Below are 24481 nucleotides of genomic sequence, written 5' to 3'. Positions count from 1 at the left end.
TTAATCCCACCACTTGCCCGCACACACCGGTACACAAACACACGCGCGCAAACTCACCCACCTTACCTGTCAGCCATCAATATCTCCATCCTGGCCTCTATTGATCCCCTCCAACCAGCCCCTTCACCCCATACAGTACAACATCAGGGCCGAGACGACGTCCGCGCAGGTTTAATTTCTGACAGATTTACAATAAAAGCTCAAGTTATTATTTAACTCTTCCGGCCGCAGTGTGCTCTTTGATTTAGCACTCCGGGAGAGGATGAGTTACAGCTGACACGGAGAATCTGCCGGGGCTGGAATGGTGGGCACCCGGTTCATAACTCAGCCGCCGAATGTGTAGTTAGTCAATCACTTGATCTGTAATCACAAATGCTGCCAGAAATTACATGAGTGATGAGCTGTAATAAAAGCACTTACTTTTCCTGCTCTGTCTCTTAAGTGTTATTGGCAGACCCCTCTCTCCCAGGAGGCCGTGGCTGTGAAACAAAATCCCGATATAAACTGCCTCATTGGTCCCTGCCTCACGCTCTCTCTCTGGTGTACTGTATGTGTGTGTGTGTGTGTGTGTGTGTGTGTTAATGCAGAGTGCTCCGACTACAGTGTAATACAAAGCTTTTTTTTTTTTGACAGTCTTTCTTCCACCCTTGGATTGCCTTGCTTCAGGACAAATGATCCTCACTCTAGTAAAGACAGTCATCGGCGTCTCTGTCGTTTATAATCTCCTAATGTCTGCAAAGGAACACACCTCACCAACACTGAGCAGGTCGTGTTAATTGGTCAGTAAAAGGCATCATATACATATAGGTTTGAATGTATTAATAGTCTGTCTTTGCTGATAAAAACTCCCCTTGCCTGGCTCTCATCTCAACCGCGATGTCCTGATGAGTTACGGCACATCCCAGTTATGACCTTATGTACAGGTAATCAAACATCCTAGGGCCACGAAACAAACCTTTCTTCGACTGTCTGTGATCCCAGCCCCGCAGCCTTTGGCGGGAGGTCACGCGTGACGGTTTTATTGATACGGACCTCTGTAATAATTACACAGCGTCGTGCATGCACTATTGATCAGGCCTATTGATAAAATCATATTTTACTGTAAAGGTCTGTTGGTTTGATGCATTACGGCATAAATCTCTCCTCACAAGCAGCTGATTTGGAACTCCTACTGCAGAGTGATGGATGCTCCTGCAGATAAACACACACACACACACACTATTTATATCTATTGTTTGAATGGGGTTGTAACAGACACGGGTTAAAGACAGACAGAGATGTAATGATATCTTTAGTCCATCCATATAAATATACGATCACATAGAGAAGACAAGTGGGACCTGCTATCCAGCCCAACTCGTATGATGTGATATATAAGCGAGGGTGTTTATGGAGTCACTGCTCCATCTTATCATGATTTGTATTATCAGCAGGGGCTGAATCTGCATGGTGGTAATAGATTCTGATGTGGTTCAAATGCCCCGTGGTGAGCGGGGAAATAGAGATGAATATGACAGATCATACAGAACTTGTCCTGTATATATAAACGGCCTTTAGAATTGTTGTTCTCGCAGGGAGGGAATGGAAAGGATAGACGGCGTGTAGGGAAATGTCATCGCTGGTATTAAAATGGTAAAAAATCTGATCCTCAAAGCTGACCTCTACAGTCGCCGCAATGAAATTGATATGGTTTCCAGAGGAGAGACATTCTGTACGTTGGCTACTGCAGGTTTTTTTCTGGCGTTAAAGAGGTTTTTTGTCGTATTGAAGTTGCATGCAAGCTGAAATACAGACTAATGGAGGAGCAAACAGAGAGTGTCAGGTAATATGCACTGGTACCTATGGTGTCACGCATTATCACCCTTTGATCTTACCATGGAAAAACACAGTATGTGTAATAATGGAAAGGGCATATTTATTACTATTGCAGGAAAGGAATTGGTCTTTATGGTTCAAGTTAAAACGCAGCTTACTAGACCATGTTTCCTTTGGCCTGCAGTTCAAAAGCATGTTTTCTTTTTGGACTTTTCTCTGGCTGGATTCTGAACCACTTGGGGGTAGTTTGCAAAGGCTGTGGTGCACCAGTGACAGGCCGGTTTTCGAATTTAAAGAGCCAAAGGGACACGGGGAACATGTGCATGTTCAGGAGGCCTACAAAAAATCTAAAAGCCAGGATATTGAGTTAATCAGTGGCCCAGTCAAGACCCCCCCTGAGCGGCTGCTCCTGCAAAATGCTGAACAGGCCGTCTGGCTGCAGCGCAGGAATTTAGTCCTGCAGAGGACAAAGGGGGGGGGGAGTTGATTTTAATCAGCAGTGATGTATTTTATAAGCTGATCCAACCTGAAATATTTTAAATGCCCTGGAATTCAAGGTTTCTATTTTTATTCTTGTGCAAACCAAATGCACAAAAAAAAGAGAATACAGTACCACAGCATGCTCTACAAGGCCTGGAAATAAATAGAAGTGGGGGGACATAACATTCAAAAGAGCATTTTGTCACATGTCTGAATACAACATTTTTTCTCCTCAGTATTTTTGCAATAAATTGAGGACCTTCCTTCCATAGCGTGTGATTGATACAGTATGGAATCTATCCATAGCACACGGCTGACTTTGAACATGCTCGCTACTTTTGTACCGCAGCTGTTTGAAATGCTAATATGGAGCTTGTGAAATAGCAACAATACCACCAGTGTGTTCCCCAGAGCTGGAGGGAGAAGGCAGAGCAAGACAAAGGCAGTTTTTAATCTGAGCGGGAAGCGTACAGTGGCGATTCACTGTGACACGGTGATTGATATGAGTGAGTGGTGTATTTACCGAGTCTGACGGGACGGCAGAAAGAGAGTGTTTTCTTCCCATCCGTATGCTTATCTCCCGTCATAAATCACTGCCAATGGGATGCATAAATGTGGATGAGCAAACGTTGTATTGTTCCAATTCAGGCAATTCCACTTTGACCTTTACATTTGGCATTGGTCACTGGTGGTAAATGCATGCCGCGACCTTCCCTGACCTTGGGCTATTCATATTTAATAGCCATGGAGCCTGATGGTCCGTCAGACAACATACAGTATACTGTATGATCACACACACACACACACACCACATAGATCACCAAACAAGTAGTTACTGTCGTCTAGCCAAACAGCATTTAATGCCACGTTTTCTGTAATTCTCTCTATTAAACTATCACATGAATAAAGATATTATGTTTTTTTTCCCCCCCTTCTCATCAGTCTGTCTTTATAGCTCTGATTCCATTACCCCGTTCCCAGCAGCACGTTATGATGGGCTATGTCCATCCTAACCTTTGACTCCAGCCAGTGCTTTAAAGGTTCTGCACTCTGCCCTTTCCCATTTGACCTGTCTGAAGTATACCTTTATAATTGCCTCTGTCGCTATCAAATGCACATATGAGAGGGTGCAGGGGCAGGGGGCCGAAGTCTGTCCAGTAACCTTTTGGCCTCTTGTTCATCCATTCTGCTCGGAGCAAGCACAGCAGGCTTCCACCCCCTACCCACAAACCCATACTGTATTAGTCCGCATGTCGGGGTTATTGATGGCGCTCTGGAAATATTTTATTGGTCAGTCATGACCTTTGACTGGGGCAATGCAAACACTAACCCCCCTAAAGCCTCCTATCGACATGGATATATATATATATGATCAGATGGCTAATAGAAGTATAGATTTAGAGTGGCTGCAGACCTGGTCATTTGGATTTTAACACCATGAGGTCAGCATTGCTTTTTCACTATGCATGTGGGGGGATCACTATAGGAAAAACGCATATTGAGTTTTTAATTCGCAGATTTGACGTTTTGGCACTTAATCTCCACCTTTGTTTTCCATCCGTGTCATTGTATTCGGTTTGAAAATAAATAAATTAAAGAATACGGAAGAATTCTTTCCTTGACTTAATGTGATCTAAACAAAGAACAAAATGACATTTGGAATTATTGACAATTAAGACAATAAATATGTATAAAGGGATAATACTATGTTATATTCAAACAAGGTTTCAGATCATAAACAAACAAATAAACTCAAAACACTTCAAGAAGGTAAATTCTTTTCTCCTCCCATCCTGCTATCTTCTCCCTTTATTCCAGACACTGTTGGTCTCTTCATCAAAGGAAGTGTAGCTTGAACTAAAGCACCCACAATTAAGATAAGCCCAACCACAGCTGGACAATTACCTGCCAACTAACCTTTTCTGGACTGGAGGCACTTAAGAATGTAAAGACCGCAGAGGATAGATGAGCCCTGAGCAGAACGAGCACTTCAACGGGCCGGAGGGAGGGAGGGGTGTAATATGAGGATGCAGGGGTAGAGAAGGGGTGACACTATGGGAGAAGAAATATGATAGAAATAGAGAAAAGTCTAGTATCATGGTGAGATTACCTAATCCTCTGTCTGAGAGCAGTTTTTAAGGACCTGGTGGTGTCAGACATGAGGGGGCTTTGTGGAGGTTTACCCAGGAGAGGCCAGCTCAGCAGGGGGATCTAGTGGAACACCAGGTGACCAATACTCTGTCCCCATGCACAAACCTCAGCCCATGGCTTTGTAAACACTGTTAAATTGATTGCAGGGAGCCGATGAGATTTCCCTGCAGCCTGGGTCATTATCACATTGTGTACCAGCACTAACTCACTGCTACTGAGCCCTCTATGGATTGTCACTCTGGTTTATGTCGTCATTTTTAATGTAAGTGACAGTGTTTTCTGTCAAAAGTTCATATATCTGCCAGGCTGCGTGTGTGACGAGACCGGGCGGCAGGAATTTTCAAACGTGCCGTTAATTGAATGGCATAAATTGAAAAACACTGACTTGTATTTCATTTCCTAATGCTTGGTGCAGCGTTTTAAGCAGCGGTCCGGCTGTTACCGTCTACCCTGATATCTGATCCCCCCCCCCAAAAAAAAAAATCCCTGCAGGGTAGCCACAGCAAATCAACTATGGATTAATGGATCTGATTCTGCTCGTAAATCTCTGCGGGATTGGAAAGCGTTCGAGGACAGTCAGCCTGTAGTGGTGTGCTTAATGTTACAGGCAGTTTGGGTTTCCCATCGTTCACGGCAGTGACAGGGCAGTAAAGATGTGGCAGCATCTTATGTCAGCGTTAAATCAGTGAATGTCAGGAATGCTGGATTGTCAGTCTGCCTTGCGGAGAGCTGCACCAACGCTGATTCATCGGCGCAGATTTGTTTATAAATAACTCCGATGCTTTTCCATAGCTCACGCCGTATTGTAGAATAACTTCCGCGGCAAAGACAGGAAAAAAAAAGATGTGTTGTTCAGACGTGCCCTAATTCAGTGATGTCAGTACGACCCCTCAACCTCAGAGTAGTGCGCTAAGGCCTTCCCATAGATCACGGTGGTTAACAGTTAGCCGTTCCTGCAGGTGTACAGGGAATGGCAGTAACTGCTTCCATTACTGGAGAGAATGGCCCAACTCCCACAGCCCCCTCCAGACAGCGCTGTCATTACCCATCCATTGTGAGGCCTGAGAGGGAGCTGTAAGTACGGCAGACTTATGGCTTTGTTAGAGTGACTGGATGGTCTCCTCCGTCTCGGCACAGGATAAGGAGGGACACCGGTATGGACGGATAGCCAGATAGAGTGATAGAGATGGAGGATGAATCGAACGCTCCCCGATACCCCCTTCCCTGACGCCACTCCCCCGGTGTGCTTGAGAGGAGAGTGCCGGCTGGAAGGGTGGGGAGGGTTATTTGGTGCTATTTTTACAAGAAACGGGTTGATTTGTCTTAGGCCATTACCGTCTATTACAGCTGCGAGTCTTGGGGAAAAGGTGGGAAGCGGCAGACGCTGGCATTCTGCCTAAAGAGAAATCAATGAAACAAATTAATCCTTCGCAGGCTGCGGTGACACAGTAATCCATCATTCAGGGGGCGCTTTTACACACTGAATCAGGGAGCGAGGCAGGGAGGTGGAGGGATTGGGTGTCGGGTTGGGGTGTGTGTGTGTGTGTGTGTGGTGGTTGGTTGAGGAGGGGTGGGTGAGAGCGAGACGGAGGCTCTGGGGGACAGGGGCAGACAACCACGCTCTGGTAACACTGGGGCAACGGTGGGTGGTGGCAAGGAATCAAGTGGCTCTGAGCCCTTCCTTTACATCCTTGAGCTGCCTGTGGACATACAGAGCAGGAGGAGGAGGAAGAGGAGGAGGAGGAACGGGGACGCAAACACAATCAGCTGAACTGCACCATGGACATGGCCATGATTACACACATACGCCTACACATATTTTCCCTGTTTGCCTGTCGCTCTCTGTCTGCTTTAAAGCCACCAGGCGGGCGGCTGATGGCGATGACAGCGATCGGAGGGCTTTATTATTTATTTAGAATGGACATACAGGCTGCCAACTTGGTCATTTATGCGTGGACATAGCTTTGAACGACTGGAGGGAGAAACGGGGGCCGTCGGGAGGGAGGACGAGCGCCCACTCACACAAATGCAACTCCTTTCTTACCTTTCCGACGGCAGCGTACGCCGTCGCATTGTTTCAGTTCCATTGCAGATCGTCCTAGTGATGACATATTATTTTGCAGCACACATCATCATAGCAACAGCGCCTTGTTCTCGGCGTCCCCACCCACAAAAACATACATGCAACTCACTGCCCTCTCGCCTGCTGGGAAACACAGCTCACCATTTTACTATTCAAAGCAGAGAGCTGTACACAATGTGCACCAGATTCCCCCCACAGTGATGCGCACAGCGCACAGCCAATTAGAGCTCAGATCTATTCGTGTGATTGAGTCATGTGACCAACCGCCCTGTGAGGAAACGAGTCCTGTCCAGGCCAAGATCCACGCGAAGCAGCTGTACCCTCCAATGAATCACATAACAGCCAACATCAAATGATATCACAAGTCAACTGGGAGCGAAGAAAATTAAAACACATACGCACACATATCCAGATTGATGTGTTTTTATTCAGATCTTTTGCTGTGTTGCATTGCCTTTTAGTCATATTACATCACTGTGAAAGCATGTTCAAGAGCATGATCGACTCGGTGTTTCTGTATCAGCCGGCTTTGTTGGTCTCCAGGCTCCTTTGTGGCACCGTGGTTGCACCGCTGACGTTCATCGATTGTGACTGTGTGCGTTTTTTTTTTTAACAGCGGCGACTAGCTAGAGCTCCGATGCTCAGGAAGCCGGGGTCATTGCATGGGGGGGGGGGGGGAGGGGGGGGGGAGTTAATGCAGAAACAAAACACGCAGAACCATTATTTGCTGTGTCATTGTAATAGAGGGTGCCACTTACCTTAACCAGCTTCCCAAAGAGGAACACCCCTCCCCATTCCCCCCCCTAAAGACACAGGTGGTAGCATTCTGTGGAACGGCATGTTAGAAAATCAGAGAAAATAGTGGGTGGGGGGGGAAAAAAGAGGGGAGGTGAATGTGCTGGGAGGAGAGGGGAGGGGAGGGCAGAGTGGTGCATCAGAGAGGAAGGGTACAGGGAGCAAGAGTGGTCAGAGAGCAGGGAGGGAGGGAGGGAGGGGGGAGAAGTGAAAGGATGGAAAAATGTGGGGATATTGCAGCAGAGCGGATTGTGAGAGGGAGGCAGAGTGAGAAATGTTGCCGGAAATGCTGGAGCCAGCAACGTGTGTTGGAAAAAGAAAAAAACACACTGCAACATTTCTCATCCTTGACATCACTGACAAGCTCTCCAAACACACACAGTGTGCTTTCAAAGTGCCGGGTTGTAATATCCAAATCTTTTTAACACGTCACCTCCTGTGATCATTCTCTCCTCTTCGTTTTTTTTCTCTCCTTCTGTAAACAAGGCAGATGTTGGGGATATTAAATTAACCCGACTCTGTGGTTCTTAATTTGAAGGGTGTGTGTGCGCTTTAAGATTCAATAAAACATGTTTGCGTGTAATGAGAACTTTCTCTGCCTCTCTCTCTCTCTCTCTCTCTCTCTGGAAGTAGTGGAGGAAACACACTGAGAGGAGTGGAGGGGTGAGGAATGACGGATACGGGGAGAGGGGGGAGGAGGAGGAGGAGGAGGAGGACAGAAGATTGTTGTGGAATGTTTGCAGTTCGGGCCAGAACTCGACCATCTCATTTGTCAGGGCTTGACCCCAGGCTGTGGGGTCAAAGGTCAAAGGGAACATCTGAGGAGGGGGGGGGGAACCCACTCGGCTATCACACACACGTAAACACACAAACATCTGTGAGAGTCTCTCACTTAAGCAGGTTTACACATGATTCCGTATCTATCATCATTAATATCCATCCCGGTCTTATTTGTTTTATTAATTCTGCGTGTTATGGTGACCTCTAGCTATGAGGAGATCAGCTGCCAGTTTTTTCCCAAAAAGCATACTGGGGCCTTTTTCCAAAACAAATCACTGAGAAAGAATTTGAGTTCCAGAACACTTGGATTCATTTGTGAGTAGAAAAGCCTATTTGATAAACACACCCTCCAGTAATGTACTGAGTGAACAAAAAAAAACACACACATTCTGAACTGAGCAATAAAGTTCAGCCTCTTAAAATCTATTATTATAAAAAATACAGCCTGATAGTCACCACATACATGATCAGGTTTGTCATGTCTGAGTAGCTGCTATTACCGTCCTGTAATCAACACACTGGATTACATCTCGTCCCGTGTCGGCCCTTCGCTGCTCCCGCTGTGTTTCCAAAACGCCTCCGCCTGCGAGGAGACAACAAAGTCAGGTAGGAGGGCAAGGTCAGCTCCAGCAGACTCACATTAGAGTGGGGATAAAGCAGTGACGGGGTGGGTGGCCCACATAGTCCCTGAACACCTGTGAGTCACGTGAGCCACGTCGCACACTGAAAATGGGTTAGTTGTGTTTTATTAATACATCTGCAGATGAAGGCTAACACACACTTACCTTACCTTCCTTCTCTGGTCGCTCTCTCTTCCGCGGCTCCTGTTAGGAGACAAATGGTTCATTTTTTTTTATGTGTGTGTAGTTTAAAATGCAGCCCATCTCCCTCTTTCCACTGCTCTGAGAAGAGACAGGTAGCACAGCGGCGGATATTCACGGCTTTTGATCTTGGATTTTAAAAAATCTTACACCTTTGTCATTCTTTGGCCGGAGACATCAAACAGGTGCTATGAATAATTTATCTTAAGAGTTTCACATTGATAAGGTCACAATCTGCCGGGTCTGGACACTAAACACGGGCCGCCTTCACACCATCACTTCACTGTCTTTTTTTTTTTTTTTTACACACACACATGTGCCCACACACACACACACACACACACACACACACACACACACACACACACACTTCAAATGAAAATACACTTAGGGTTTTTCCCATGTGTGTGTGTTTTTATATATAATATATATAATAGTGTTCTCAATTAGAAATGTGTGATAAATTGACACACAAATGCTGTTTCAGGCTAATCTGTGCTATTTTAACATTATAATAAATCATATTTTTTTAGGTGGATTGGAATAGTGTGATTGCATCTCCGTGCCCTTATATAGAGCACACTTCATGGCACTAAATATTTGGATGCCAAATGTAAATAAATAAATAAATATGTGTGTTCCCCCTCTCACTGCCTCTGAGAGTTTATGGGGAAATTATTTCCCTGTTTTTGTCTGGTGTACTGCAGCAGTGTGCTCAGACATTCTCAGCTCCAGCATGCTGATGGTTCAGCTACACTACATTTCTAATTAAGTCCCCGCTGTGTGTTGGTTTTGGGAGGGGAGGAACTGATGGGGATGGGGAGGGGGGGGAGATAAAGCAGTGCTGATGTGATGCCACTCATTTACTGTAGTTACAAAGCAAAAAGTGAAAACAACCGGACGAGTTGAGGGACCGAATCCTCTGACCCGGAGTCAGCAACCATCGCAAGGCATCAACAACAGCCTGCCAGACAGAGAACTCGTTTGTTTTCATATTATGTTTGATGTGAATTTACTCGCCATGAATATTTATGCGTAAACTCTTTACAGATGGATAAAACCATCCACTACACCACAGTGACAGGACACTTTATGAACGGGGACTTTTTTTTTTTTTTTTTTTTTTGTCTCCCCTTTGAAAGCACACAGGGAATCACTCCTCTCCTGTTGACTCCCCCTCCTCCTCCTCTCTCCCCGTGTCCGCTCCCCTAATAATCGCAATACTTCTTAAAAAATTGTTTTGCACTCCTCTGTGTCGGAGGGTAATCTCGCTCTTTTGTCGCTGAGCTATATTTCTACTGTGTGTTGTCGGATAATGTGAGGATGGGATGAAAGGTAATCTGCGTGCAGAATTCCTAAAGCTCCCTTATCCTTGTTGAATTTCTCAAGAATTCCACCTTTGCCCTCCGGTTTCCCAGAAATAAATTACTTTAAGGGTGAGATGCCTTCACGCACCCCCCGTCTGGGTCCCGTTTTTTTTTTTTTTTTTTTTAGTATTGCCTTCTTTAAACGCAGTCAAACAGGTATTCTGTCTTCTTGTTTTAATTGACTTTATCCCTTTAGGCTGCGTCGCTCCCTGGATGTTTCGCACGCACTTTGGAGAATAAGAATAAATAATTCGACCAAAGCAAACACAATATTAAAAGCATTTCTGTTTACAATCCTGCGTGAGGTTGACACGGTAATATAAACGGTGATAAGGCATTTTCCTCCCTGTCAGTTCATTCTCGGTCGTGCTCTGTGTGTTTCTGATTGATATACGCTGGGCTTCCCTTCACAGTGGACCCCTAAGACGTAGCCTCCACACGCTGCTGCTGAGAATCTGTTTCCCTTCATTTAGCTTCTGGCACTTTAAGTTTTTTTTGGGTGTACTACAAAATTACAGTGTTTGCACTGTGGAACCACGAGGGTTTGGGTGCTAATGGATTTATAATCTCCGTCTCTGGGACCATCCAGAGTAATTAGCGCATGGGCTCGAAAGAAATGATGGTTAGTGAGCAATAAAGCCATTGCCCATAGCTTAAACTGACAGTCCCTCTAACTTAACTCCAACCTCAAGCCTAATTGGGAAAGTCATTGCAGTTATTGTCCTCAATTATAGTGTGGGATGCGAAGAAGAAGGGGAAAAAAAGCCTGGAAAGAGATTTTCATTCATGACGTCTAAAACTAAAGGATCTCAAATCTCTGGAGACGGGAGGCCATATTATTAAAAATAATGAGGAAAAAGACAATAATATACATACAAACACACTGTGAGGTAATGACATTTTACAGTTAAACTATTTTTAGGGCAAAATATAACTTTAAAACCCATAACATATTATTTAAGATAGTAATAAAACAGTTTGAAAGTGATGTGTAAACTTTCCCTGTTTGGCTATTTCTCATCTCCTGTTGCCTGTTAAATGCGTCGTTCTTAAATGGCTGCATGGGCTCCACGATATTTCCACTATTTCTCACGAATGGCCTTTCCATTAAGAGCGATTAGATTATGTCTATTGAAAGTTGCTGATCCATAGAGAAAAAAAAAGCCAGCGGATAAAAGGCGATTTCAAGTGACCTTCTCGTCCCTTTCACACCAATCTGAGCCCCCAGAATAATTTGGGGATCAGATTTGGACAAAAAGCCCCCCTTTACCCCCCCTACACACACACACACACACACACACACACACACCACCCTCCTCCCTTTTCAACACTCAAAGCAACAAGACCTCCAATTCAAACATGAGAAGGAGTTTTTTTCCCCTGAAATTAGGATTTGCAAATAAATATGACAGTATTTGTTTTGTGTTCACGTTAAAAATCTGCTTTTGTGTCTCCTTTGTCCCCACAAGTGCCATTTTACATGTAGAGGTGTTTGAGAAAAGTTACACTAACTGCAGCAAATAGGTTGTCACTTCTACAAAAACACGTCAAACTCACTGTTGTTTCAAACAAGTAGAATTGACGATTTTAGCATAATTAAAAATAAAAATAAATTAAAAGAAGAAGAAAGACAGTATGCCACTGCATTGTTACTGTTTCCATATAGAAGAAAACTCTCTGGAAACGTTGAAAGACAAGAGACTAGATGTATTGTCTTCATTTATTGTGCATGATGTGACATCTATTCTGTAAGATCTAGTTTTGCTTCAATGCCACATGTGCAACACATTGCTCTTATGTTAGCGCGCATATGCTCGGGGAATGCATAAAACAATATACAATATCCTAAATGACCACTCTCCAACGTGTAATGCCAAGTGTTTACTCAATAGTCACTCTATGGGAATAACTTTATGACAAACTTCTCCTTTTAAACAGAACAACAAGTGTATTTTGCGTTTTGGAGGGGGTTTTTTGGAGCTGTATTTTATGCTCGATATGACTATTAATCAGCGTCTATTACTCGAACCAACAGCCAGGACCCAACGTGGAGATGTGTCACGATGCCCGAGGTGTCCATCACTTTGCTCGCTTTGGTGCTTTTAATCGTTTTAATTTAGCAGGCAGACGTCGGAGTCGCGGGGGATCCGCATCAGCTGGACGTGGCCCCTCTCAGTCCAGAAAGAACCCCCACCACCACCCACCCCGGAATGTGTGTGTATGCGCGTGTAACCCTGAGATGCGCGCACACAATCAATAATAAACAGAGCCCTCGACCGTCCCCTGAATCCCCACATTAGTTTGCATCGTTTTAAACGCGTCCTTATAGTGTTGTTTTATTGAAGGGGGGGGGTGCACTCGTGACCTCACTGTTTTCCCAACTGATTGTGCTGCTTGTTGGTTTCATCTGCACTGAAGCTTTACAAGGTCCTACTGTATCTGTATGAAAAGAGCATGAGTTATTGATCATCACAGATTTGGCAAAAACTGCTCTGTGCTTTCTATTCATTAATGTTTAACCAAGGAGGTCAGCTGTAGGAATAAAAAGACCCCAAACTGGTTGAATTGAAACAGCTCTAAATAATCTATGGATTATAATTATTCAATTTGGATTAAAAATAGGTAGGAAAAAAAGTCATATGGAATTTAAATATTCTATGATCACTAATTATCTGTTGCAAAGCATTTAGATTAGGCGGCTACTAATACGCAAACGCAGCCATTACCTGGAAGACGTGTTTAATAATAACGTGATTATGTCATTCTTTACATGTTTTCAATAATTGAACAGATTATGCACATTTTGCTGTCCAAATAAGAAAATGTAAGAATACTTAGAGAAACGGGGGAAGAGAGAGAGAGAAAATGTTACTTGGCTCACGTGAAATGATTAATTAGCATGAACTTTATGCACCCATGAGAGGATTACGTTAAATGTTATTATGCAAGGTTATTTTACAAAGCTGACTGACGTGCAGTTTGTCCTGGAATAAGTGAATCTGGCCTACATTGCTGCATCATTTATTTTATATCACTTTTCAATCCCTCTCCATTAATAATGACGCTTTGATGATTCCATCTTACATTTCCTCTCACACACACACACACACACACACACTTGTTCTTACCGGTGCATGAGATTATTTTTTTATTGTGCCAATCTATAATATTTGCATCCAGAATTGTGGCTGGAAGAAAAAAAAAGATGGGGAACGGATAGTCTCCTTGATGAGCCTTTTAATCCGGTGACACTATCGCCGAGACAAACAGCCCCTGCTATCGATCTTTTCATTATGTGTTCTAACAACAAATAGCCTTGCAGGTGAGGCGCGCGGGACGCGCAAACAAAACGCTGCCGCGTTCAGAGGCACCACAGCCAGCCCGGAATAACTACTATCTGATGTACAAATCAGCGAGGACAGCTGGAAAACGGGGGGGAGGAGGGGAGGAGGAGAGGGGGGAGACGAGTCTCGTAATCGGTGATAATGTGGAGGAAAGATGTGACCGTCCACTAGTTAAAAAGTTGGAACTCTGATTGCCCCGGCTCGGCTACATGCTTGGAAGTTAGCGGTCATGTGGCGCGGTGGCGCGGGGGACTCTCTCCCAGAGTCCGGCGTGTGTAACGTGGGAGAAATGGGGGAATAAATAGTGTACTTGCCTTATCGGTGGCTGCTTTTATCCAGGTAGAAAAAAGGGCTGCTCCTCTGCTGCTAACCGCCGTCGCTGGAGCGTCTTCTTTTAATGTCCTGCTGTCCACTTTCTCCCTTTTCCCTCTCGCCCGTCTCCCAGCTTTCTATTAGAGCCCCTACCCTGAATCCCATTCGCTGTCCCCCCTCACTCTCATCTCCTCTTCTCCCGCGGAGCCCCGGTCCCAATCTGTGGAGTTAAATCTTAATGATACACTTACAGAAAGGGGGTAAAAAAAAAAAAATCTTTGTCCGATTTAATCTTATTGGTTTCACCTTTTCATTGGAGCTGGAGATATGGCCGGTGGAGTTTCGCTGGAGTGTCCGAGACAGGGACGGGAGAGAGAGCTCTCTTGTTGAATACTTAAAAAACAACCCATCCCTCCTATGCGCTTACAAAAGGGGGCACATGCATATTTACGCACCGCTATATCTGCTAATATCTCTGTGTGGGTACAGAAATGGACGCAGCAACTTAGTTGACTGGTTTTAAATAATAATGTGATGTATTATGAACGGTTAGTCGTTTTCCAACGTGGTGCATTTCCATGTTTTTGGAGATTTACGCACATCACTTTGACTTTATGTCGAAATCACACGCAATTAAATTACGCGTGCACTTTTAGGAATGTTGTTTTAATAATAAAATCTATATTTGTTGTCGATCTTTGTAAGTTTTTTCCTCCCCTCTCCGTTATAAAGCCTTCAAAACATTAAAAATGTTCCTTTCATAAAGTGGGAAAAGACGAGAGGGAACGGTGTGCAAAATCGAAGGCCGTTTTTATTTTCAAAATCAACTTTTAAGTTTTTAAAAATTCATGTTTGATGACTTGTGCATTCATTAATGTGAGGTTGTAATTGTACAATGTACGCTAGATGGCAGCGCGATCCAGACATTTCTGAGTCGGAGAGGCAGTAAGCCTGCACAAACCCTGGTACAAAAAAAAAAAAAGAGCCGGAATCCCCATGCAAATTCCCAGCAACTTCACATGATTTTGAATTACTGTCATTATTAAGACATAATATGACACCAGATCAGTGATTGTGGAGGCCATAGAACCTCGGTAATTATTGAATATTGCTTATTGCTCCGTCTAATTTCAGAGATTGTCGCTCGCTGGCACGGCATCGCGTTCGTATAACACACACTGTGTCATTTATGCATCATTCTCCCCATTCACATGTTCCCTCACTGGATATCTTGGTTTTTAACTAAATAGTAAGTTTTAATCAGCGAGACTACGCCGATTATAGACGGGGATGTACCGCAATGCGCACGCCAACGAGAAAACAACGCGCGAACACATGAATCCGCTTCCAAACAATAATGTCATCCGTTCATTTCATAATAAAGATACGAGTCCAAGACAAACCATTTTGAAACTTTGGGGCAGATTCTCAACCACAGTCCCCCTTTCGCCGCAGCGCACAGTTTTTTTTTTTTTTTTATTTGATTATTTTGTCGTGCGTAAAAGCTTTGTCCCCCTTTGCCTTTACCCCGCTTTTTCTGCTATTCTATTCAGGGTTTCTTCCTCTTTTTGGTGACAATAGACGGCCCATACTAATCAGGTTTCAAAGTAAATAGCAGCGCGGGGCGAGCTCAATGTAAATTGTGGCTGTCAGAGCCCCCCAGCCCCTCCAGCCGTAGATTACAACACTGCAAAAAATATCCCTCCCCGGGCATCAGTCGGCTCAGTGTTGAGTCTGGAAACCTTGGATTTACCGAACCGGCAGACTGAACCTCTCCACCGGGGTGAGATGCTTCCACTTGTTTCTAATGCCGATCGACCCGTCTCTGTGGACGTTATTACATCGATCGTTCATTTCTAAAGGAATCTTCCGCGGCTTTTATTCCGCGATCCTGGATCCTGAATATTCTACAAACGACTCGGACTACGATTGGAAACGAGCGGATATCTATTAGACGCACTTGCTTTTTTTCCAACCCAACTGTTTTCAGAAAGAAGGAGAAAAAAAATCACATTTCAAGATTGGAAACGCGAAAGCCAATGACTTATCGAGACGGACATTTTTTGCAGTGAATGAACGGAGGGGGACTCTAACCAATGGAGAGAAAGAGAGGGCTTGGCTATAACCTTAGCCTCCCATTTTCTCTCTCTCCCTATCTCCCCCCTCTCCTCCTCTCCTCCTCCTCTATGCAGGGCTCTGGCCAGTCAGTCGCCTTTGATTATCAGTCTCCAGCAGCCCCTCTCTTGGCTCCTTGACATGAGCACCATATAAGGCGCAGCGATCTCCATAGAAACGTGTCAGTTTCAATAGTAGTGTCAAAGTTCACTATATACAGACATTCGCGCAGATCCCCCGTTTCGGAAACATTGCTCTGCTGGTCCTCCCGTTTAAGCGCATTCATTTTTTGGGTCTCTCCTTCTTCTTGCATATTCTATTAGTTGTTGCTGTTGGTCTTCTTTTTTATCTTTTCTCTTCGTATCTCCATTCCTCCTGCTGGAGAGAGGTGAAACTATACATGGGCACTTCGTTCGGCGACGCGGTTTTTCTTTCGCTCCTGGGCGAGATGATGAGGCTTATTTAAGAATATAGATGTAAAAATCCAGCTCTTCAGTTTTTCCTCCCCTCCTGTGCGACGAAGACGGGAGCGTAAAGGAGCACGGGGAAGAAAAGAGAAAGGAATTTATCTCCGCAGCACTTTGGATCGCGAGTCTTTCCAGCAAAAAAAGGTTTTTTTTCTACTCGTTCCTGCGTCCATGTGAATCCGCTTCTCTTTGTGGCTATTTTATATCAAACTGCAATTTGTTACGACTGGACTCTGGTTTTCCTACAAGATTAGGGATTCCTGAATGGCTGGCTGCAATATACCTTGGAACTGGCCTCCCGATACTTGCATATCCTGATCGGGTGCCTCTTCAATCGTATTTTTTGAATGTATTGATCGCGTTCTACTCTCCTTCTTTACCCCCAACAGGAGATTGCGTGCTCCGATTTGACTTTGCACTGCCCCGTCGTTTGAGATCTCCTTTTTTTCTCGCTTCTTCGCTTCCCAAACACCGGCGATCATTTCGCTTTATAGCACTTTCCGGGGCCGAGATATGGCAATGGTAGTTAGCGTCTGGAGAGATCCGCAGGAAGACGTGGCCGGAGGACCTCCGAGCGGCCCCAACCCAGCAGCGCAGCCGGCGAGGGAGCAGCAGCAGGCGGCGTCGGCGGCGCCGCACACTCCGCAGACCCCCAGCCAGCCGGGACCCCCTTCCACACCGGGGACCGCCGGGGAAAAGGGGAGTCAGAATTCCGGACAGAGTCAGCAGCATATCGAATGTGTGGTTTGCGGAGACAAATCGAGCGGCAAACACTACGGCCAGTTCACCTGCGAGGGATGCAAAAGTTTCTTCAAGCGGAGTGTACGGAGGAACTTAACATACTCATGTCGTGCCAATAGGAACTGTCCCATTGACCAGCACCACCGAAACCAGTGCCAATACTGCCGGCTGAAGAAATGTTTAAAAGTGGGAATGCGGCGGGAAGGTGAATATATTTTTAAAGCCACTCATGATTACGCATCCTAGTAGCAGACGAACAGGGCTGCCATGTTGCATTAAGGTCACAGGCATATGGCTGGGCATACTGCAGTGTACATCCATGTTTTTTCCAGGGATGTTTGCATGAATGGTTAGTCTTCCTGCCTTATGTGGGAGAGGTATTAAAAAAAAAAAAGAGGCCAGCCAGTGCAGCCACAGCAGTTACGCTCGTGTATGCAGGTCGCCCGAACAAAGCGGCTCGTCTGGCTGATCCGTTTATTTTATTTTTCTCATGAAGGCTAAATATCAGTATTATCAAGCAAAGGCATTCCGTCAAACATGCTCTTTTTACGCGTAGGATTCAGAGCAGAAGAGGGGTTGTGTGTATGTGTGTGTGTGTGTGTGTGTTCGCCTGTTTGTATGCATGTGTGTGTGTGTGTATGTGTGTGTGTATGTGTGTGTGTAGTGGGTAAAGCTAATAGTCTGTAACTACGTGCAGTTTACTAATTTCTAATTGTATAGACGGGTTTGTAATGTGTGTGTGTGGATGTAAAATGAACACACCACCAACCCCCGTCTCTCTCTCGCTCCCTCTCGCTCTCTCGGGCTCCTTATGCTGACTAGACAGCTCAGACACACTGAATAATGCCGCTCAACTTGTTCATGGCTCATTGTTTTGCCTGCTGCATTACAGGCCGTGTAACTTTCCTCTCCGTGTCAAGCGTTTTATTCCAATTCATGCAAACATCCCTTGTTGAAAATCCGCTATTTGCACTACAAACTACAGCCCATGCCTGATGCACCCTGAGTAGCATTAATATTTTATTATTTTTTAAACATCAAACAATATCTGAAATCCTTTTATTCCCAGCTGACCGGTTGCTGTGGGTAAAATGTGTAAACGTGATTGCGTCGAACACTAATTATCAATCACATTTGTAATTTCTTTGGCCACGATCAATAATTGTTAATATCAACAAAAGCATACGTAAATATCATGGTATGGTAGGCTGCTGCATGCAACGTGCAATTACGCCCTGAAATAGCCACAATAGTGAATCTGTGAAATGAACCTTTGTGTTGAAGGAAATGTGTGTTTGCTGTTTAAAAGTGATTGTATTTGCCTTTTTTTAAAGCGTACTGACCACGCAGCGTGTAAATACAAACGCAAACAGTGTGAAGGTTGAGGGACACATCACATCTGTTTCTAGGAGATGTCCATGTAATAATGTTCTCGTACAAACGGCACACACTCGTCAATATGTTTGGAAAAAGACGCGCTGGATTTAGATGTGTGTGCATGCCGTTCCCAGCGAGGAGAAACACACTAAGCTGCAGCTTTTACTACTCATGAACAATGTTTATCAGTCCTGGATGCACATTTCCTCTTTTTCTCTTTCTTTTTGTTAGCGGTTCAGCGAGGACGAATGCCGCCAACTCAGCCCAACCCAGGCCAGTACGCGCTGACGAACGGGGACCCTCTGAATGGCCACTGCTATCTGTCCGGATACATCTCGTTACTGCTGCGGGCCGAGCCTTATCCGACGTCCCGCTACGGGAGCCAGTGCATGCAGCCCAACAATATCATGGGCATCGAGAACATCTGCGAGCTGGCGGCTCGCTTGCTCTTCAGCGCCGTGGAGTGGGCGAGAAACATCCCCTTCTTCCCCGACCTGCAGATCACCGACCAGGTGTCCCTTCTCAGGCTGACGTGGAGCGAGTTGTTTGTGCTTAACGCGGCCCAGTGCTCCATGCCTCTGCATGTGGCCCCTCTGCTCGCCGCGGCGGGCCTCCACGCCTCCCCGATGTCCGCGGACCGCGTCGTGGCTTTCATGGATCACATCCGGATCTTCCAGGAGCAAGTGGAGAAGCTTAAGACCCTGCACGTAGACTCGGCAGAGTACAGCTGCCTGAAGGCCATCGTGCTTTTCACATCAGGTGGGTGTCCGACATGTCACACAAGAACACGTATTTAATCAAACGAGGCCTAGTTGCAGGAATGTTACCGGGAGCGAGGCTCGCGGGGGCGAAACGCCGTGCCATCGCCAATATGGCTGTCAGGCATAGTCTGGTCACAAATCTGACTTTACGAGATGTTTGTGTTGCCGATGGAATAGCTATTTTGTCAACAGCTTGCTACATATCCACTTACATGCATTCCCATGTCAGTTGTAGCCGCAGCATAAGACGTGTAAACAAATCCAGATTGAGTGAGCGCATCAAGTTTTTTTTCGTGAAACACACGTCAGCGCGCCTCGAAATCGGATTTAATTAGAAATCACACACATATATGTATTTTTTTCTTCTTTTTTTTAATGTTGACTTTAAACGTTTTTGAGCGAGTCTGGGCTGAGGACGAGCGTCCATACATTTTGGGAACAGGTGTCAAAAATAATCGTGCGTAAAAGATGAAATAGCACTATCACTGGATGATATATGACAGCTCGTGCATTTATGAGTGTTGGTGCAGGAGTTTACCCTTGTTTTGCGTGCGCAAACACATGTCTTTAGGGGAGGGGGGGTGCAGGAAATAATCCTTAGCAGGCTGAGATCAGGAAAGCTGATGGAAGTTGACTCATATGTCAGTGAATCGCTTCTGTAGGACTCGGAGCAGCACTGCTGTATAGATTGTTTGTAGATTCATCTTCGCTGACCTATTAATTCTCTAAGCATAGTTTTCCTCTTGTTGCACGCGCACTGAAAAAGTCCTGAGCAGCAGTTTCCAAAAGTAACCTACATCGTTGATAGCTTAATTGATGGCTGACTGGGACAAGGTCCTAAAGGTCCCCATTTACGCGCGGTGCGTAATTTAGATGCTATTCTGGAGTTGCGTGTGCACGCTTGGTGCCATTAGGCCTGTTAAGTCAGGGGAGGCGGGCGGTGATTGGGACGAAGAGGGGGAAAGTGAAAACTCACCCACAGGCCCCAAACTATTTCAAAACTTACCACAAAGTTTTGACCTCATTGTCTCAGATTTGGCCCATTCCAAAATTCTGGGACACAGTTGTAAATATCCTATAATTGGACACGTTTAAGATAAAATAATGAGTTTGACTGTAGTTTTTCACATTAGGAGTTAAATTTAAAAAAAGACACTTTCCATATCCCTAGAAAGCGTCATAACTCCATTTTATATTGACTGGTTGCACTTGCCCTCGAGCACATTTCACTAATTATTGTTTAATTTTTACTTAAGGGTGTACAGTTTATATACACTACATTTACTGATATTATATTATATTATATACTGTTATATTACATAATATTATATAATATTATACGTTATCCAACACCATATTCAAATGTTGTGGTGTGTGTATAAATTAATAATAAGATGTCAATAATCAGGATCTAAATTATCTTGAGTGATCATCCAGCCTCTTAGACCACCTTAAACATTCAATTTAATTTTATTATTATTAATTATTTTGGCAATTACGACATTACCATATAAGTTACCCCTCACTTAGAGAACTTTCTATTTTCCTATATGTTTACTTAACGAAGCCATAATAACTACTTTCCACTTTTACGGTTTGGCAACTAGTTAAATATGACACGCAATATTTAAAGGACATTTACTGTACATAAATACATTTGTTAAAGTCAAACACGTCCTCTGCCTCAGTGACCGAGCTGAAGCACTGTGACATCCTGTTAGATTCGCCCTCCCGTGTGCACTGACATATTTGGCCATATTTTCCTATTGCACGGTGATTCGGTAATTCAGCCAGATTATCCAGAGAAACTTCATACACACATTAGCGTCCTCCGTGTTTCCTAAAAGATCATTTACTTTAGCTTCGTGTGCTACAACTGCTGTTGGCTATCACAAGTCATGTGGCACCTTGCCAACACCCGAGTGGATTGTTTTGCCTTTAATAACACCAGACTTGTCAGTATTTGATGCATAAATAATGGTGACCAGGCTACACTATTTCACCACAGTTCAGCTCGGGTTCATTGTCTTCCATTAAGTCCCCCGTCCACGGTGCAGTGTGTGAAGCCAAGCTGACACAGAAACAGCCGCCTGCGAGTCTGGAAGCACCCATGTCCCGGTATATTGAGGGGTGCAGGGTCGCAGGCAGGCCTGCTGGAGCACTATGGGGTGACCAGCATTCCCTTGACGCCTACATTCAAATGCAGCCTGTTTTTTCCCTCTGCGATGCTTCAAAATCCCTAAATCACAGCATTACAACATTTATTATTGCCTATTTTAGCAGAAATGTCCAAATGTAATTCATTTCAACCGTATTGATCGCTGTATTTTTTTTTAAAAAGGGGGACACTCAGCGTTAATCCAAAGTGGGGTGGATTTGCATACATGGGGGGCTTTGACCGGCCGGACTAAGGTCACAGTAAATCACCCCGAGATCTCCGCGTTGCCCCTCCGGGTTCACAAGGTTATTGTGTCTGGCCATAGTGAGTTATAGCACCGAGGAATAGGCTTAAAAGCCTCGGTCCGGTCTTTAATGTGTGAGTGCTTGAGAGAAACTCAAAGCTGCGTTTCTCTGCGCAGCACAGCCCCGAACACGGTCCTCTTTGAGGGCTCCATGTGGGACCGTGTACGCCGGCGGTCACGCTGCTGCTCGCGTTTACAGCCGTTTAGAAAACACGCACGGCTCGTGGCTGCGCTCCTTCTAAACGACGCACGACACCAACAAGCGTCAGGACGCCTCTTTTATTTTTCATATTTCTGTCTATATAGTGTGGCTGCACGGAGCTGCACGAACCACCAGTGTGCAGCAAACACACACACACACACACACACACACACACACACACACACACACACACACACACACACACACACACTATTGACTTCACCTCCTCTAATAAACGCGCTCGCTTCCAGCGTCCTATAGACAAAAAGCAGGCCAAGAGGAGTCTGTGGAGAAATGACTTAACAGCTTACTGCGGAGTAATTAGGTCACATTACATCCGGTGTCATTTCAGATTCATCAGTCGCGTTTATGTTTCCTGATTCTTGAATCCCCGGGGTCCAGACACCAGGAGCCTCGGCCTGTAGGGCCCCCTTGCACCAGCTCACCCCTCCACACGCTATAGCAACACTGCTTTCCCTGACATTTAACTCTATATTCGTGTCGATCGTTGGGACGAGCAGGCAGAGAGACCCTCCGCTGACTTGTGCGTCCCCTTCACTCCAGCAGGAAGCCCCCCTCCTCCCCACACCTCCTGTTTATTCTGCATGACAGTCCCACTCGCTCAGGGTGATGCAGCATGTTTGGCCAGCGTTGTTTGTTCATTCCACGTTGTCAATAATACGTAAAAAAGGCTGATGTTGATTCGTCGGGGCATAAACTGGGCATGGAGGTGTGCACTTGTTAGAGCTGCAGCTCACATCAGGCTAAAATCCACCAGGTGCTTTTGTGTCCAAATTTGCGCAGACATGATAAAGGGAAATATATGTAGCCCGTATTTTAAATTATATCTAAATAAAAAAGGAACGTGTGTCTGAAAGGTGACCTGAGTGTCTCGTGTGTTTTAATAATATAATATCTTAATAATGTATTTTCAGCCAACAGCTATTGTTTCAGCTTTTCCTCGACGTTTAACAGAAATAAATATATAATAATATGACATTCAGTGACGTTTCAATAAAGTGTTGTACCTTGGGGGTTTTGGAGACGTGACGAGGCTGACCACAGTGTGTTTCGGTGTGTGTTTCACAGACGCTTGCGGCCTGTCGGACGCTGCTCACATCGAGAGCCTACAGGAGAAATCCCAGTGCGCCCTGGAGGAGTACGTGAGGAGCCAGTACCCGAACCAGCCCAGCCGCTTTGGGAAGCTCCTGCTGCGGCTGCCCTCTCTGCGCACCGTCTCATCGTCGGTAATCGAGCAGCTGTTCTTCGTCCGCTTGGTAGGTAAAACTCCTATTGAAACCCTCATCAGGGATATGCTATTATCCGGGAGCAGCTTCAACTGGCCTTACATGTCCATCCAATGATCCTAAAATGAGAGTGGGAAAAAGAGAGGAAAAAAGGACCAAAATTCAGCACCCCCTCACCCATCCTCCTCCAAGAAGACTATATATAGGACCTTTTCTGAGAAACTTGGAAGACATTACTTTTTTTCTGTCTTCTGGGACTGAGATGGAATACATTATGTACAGAAAAATATTGGAACTGGACTTTACACCTGTGTAAATCCGCCCTCATCGTCAAGAACAATACTCTTCATTTTGTAAAATACTAGTCTTTATTTTCCTTTTTTGTAAAAAAAAAAATACAAATAAAATGAAAAACATCATATGCGCAGTAAGAAAAAAAGAATCAAGACTTAGCGGGAAAAATAATGTTTCCAAGCAATTATAAGAAATGTCCTGTGTCTATGTACCTCTCTGTTTTGTATTTTTTCTGGTTCTAAACCAGGGTTTCTGTGATTCTATACTAATAATTTTTTGATATAACCTTTTGCTTCTTATAATGAGTGCGATATATGTTGTCGAAGCTATGTTCTCCAAGAATTAAAATTGAAGTGAGAATTTAAAAACAGAAAAATAAAGAAATTTAGACAAATAAGAAACAGTCTAATCGCTATGACAATATCACCACTGATGGTTGAACTTTTTTTCCCAATTGAAACGATGGACCTGCAACAGCAGCAAACTGACCTCCAGGACATTTTTACTGAGAGGACGTCTGGGGCGCCTTTCCCCGGGCCATGAGTGCGCGTGGAGTCGATCATCAGTCAAAGAGGAGAGACATGAAAAATCAAAAGCACTTTTAATATATCATTTCAAATACATTTTGTTTGTTTCGTCTTGAATATTTTCATTGTTTCTTGAATTTTATTGGTTGTTGCCTTCAATTTGCTTACTCCATGATGCAGCTTTTTGCAGGAGGGTCGGTTGATGAAGTTGTGTGATGGTGACTGTACTATTAAAAAAAGAAATAGGCAACAATGTCTCATTCTCAAGCATTTTCCTGGGAGCAAATATCACGACCATTATTTTTCCTATATCATCTGATGGGGGGGAGTGTGGTGTGTT

General features: G+C 44.7%; 2 protein-coding genes and 1 long non-coding RNA gene across 3 annotated transcripts in view; 1 reads left to right on the top strand and 2 right to left on the bottom strand.

The window, feature by feature from the left end:
* Nucleotides 1–24481, bottom strand: part of mctp1a (multiple C2 domains, transmembrane 1a) — a 455748-nt gene that overhangs the window by 24611 nt on the left and 406656 nt on the right. The window lies entirely within an intron of this gene.
* LOC311022980 lies at nt 8264–9222 on the bottom strand. Its single transcript, XR_014598169.1, has 2 exons — nt 8890–9222; nt 8264–8687 (listed from the first exon to the last, which is right to left on the bottom strand). It is a non-coding gene; the product is annotated as an uncharacterized lncRNA (long non-coding RNA).
* nr2f1a (nuclear receptor subfamily 2, group F, member 1a) lies at nt 16027–24396 on the top strand. Its single transcript, XM_084024675.1, has 3 exons — nt 16027–17476; nt 18880–19407; nt 23163–24396. Exons 1-3 carry the CDS (start codon nt 17044–17046, stop codon nt 23435–23437), a joined length of 1236 nt encoding a protein of 411 aa, XP_083880801.1. The 5' UTR covers nt 16027–17043; the 3' UTR covers nt 23438–24396.

Source organism: Eutrigla gurnardus (assembly GCF_963514095.1).
Source record: "Eutrigla gurnardus genome assembly, chromosome: 13".
NCBI lineage: Eukaryota > Metazoa > Chordata > Actinopteri > Perciformes > Triglidae > Eutrigla > Eutrigla gurnardus.
The sequence above is the reverse complement of the archived record's forward strand: the minus strand, read 5'-3'. Positions and strand labels throughout refer to the sequence as shown.

Bases quoted from the DNA above. Each gene is read 5' to 3' on its own strand.
- nr2f1a (XM_084024675.1), top strand. From the start codon at position 17,044: ATGGCAATGGTAGTTAGCGTCTGGAGAGATCCGCAGGAAGACGTGGCC. The intron at 17,477-18,879 runs GTGAATATATTT...TCTTTTTGTTAG, and splicing joins AGTGGGAATGCGGCGGGAAG to CGGTTCAGCGAGGACGAATG. The intron at 19,408-23,162 runs GTGGGTGTCCGA...TGTGTTTCACAG, and splicing joins CATCGTGCTTTTCACATCAG to ACGCTTGCGGCCTGTCGGAC.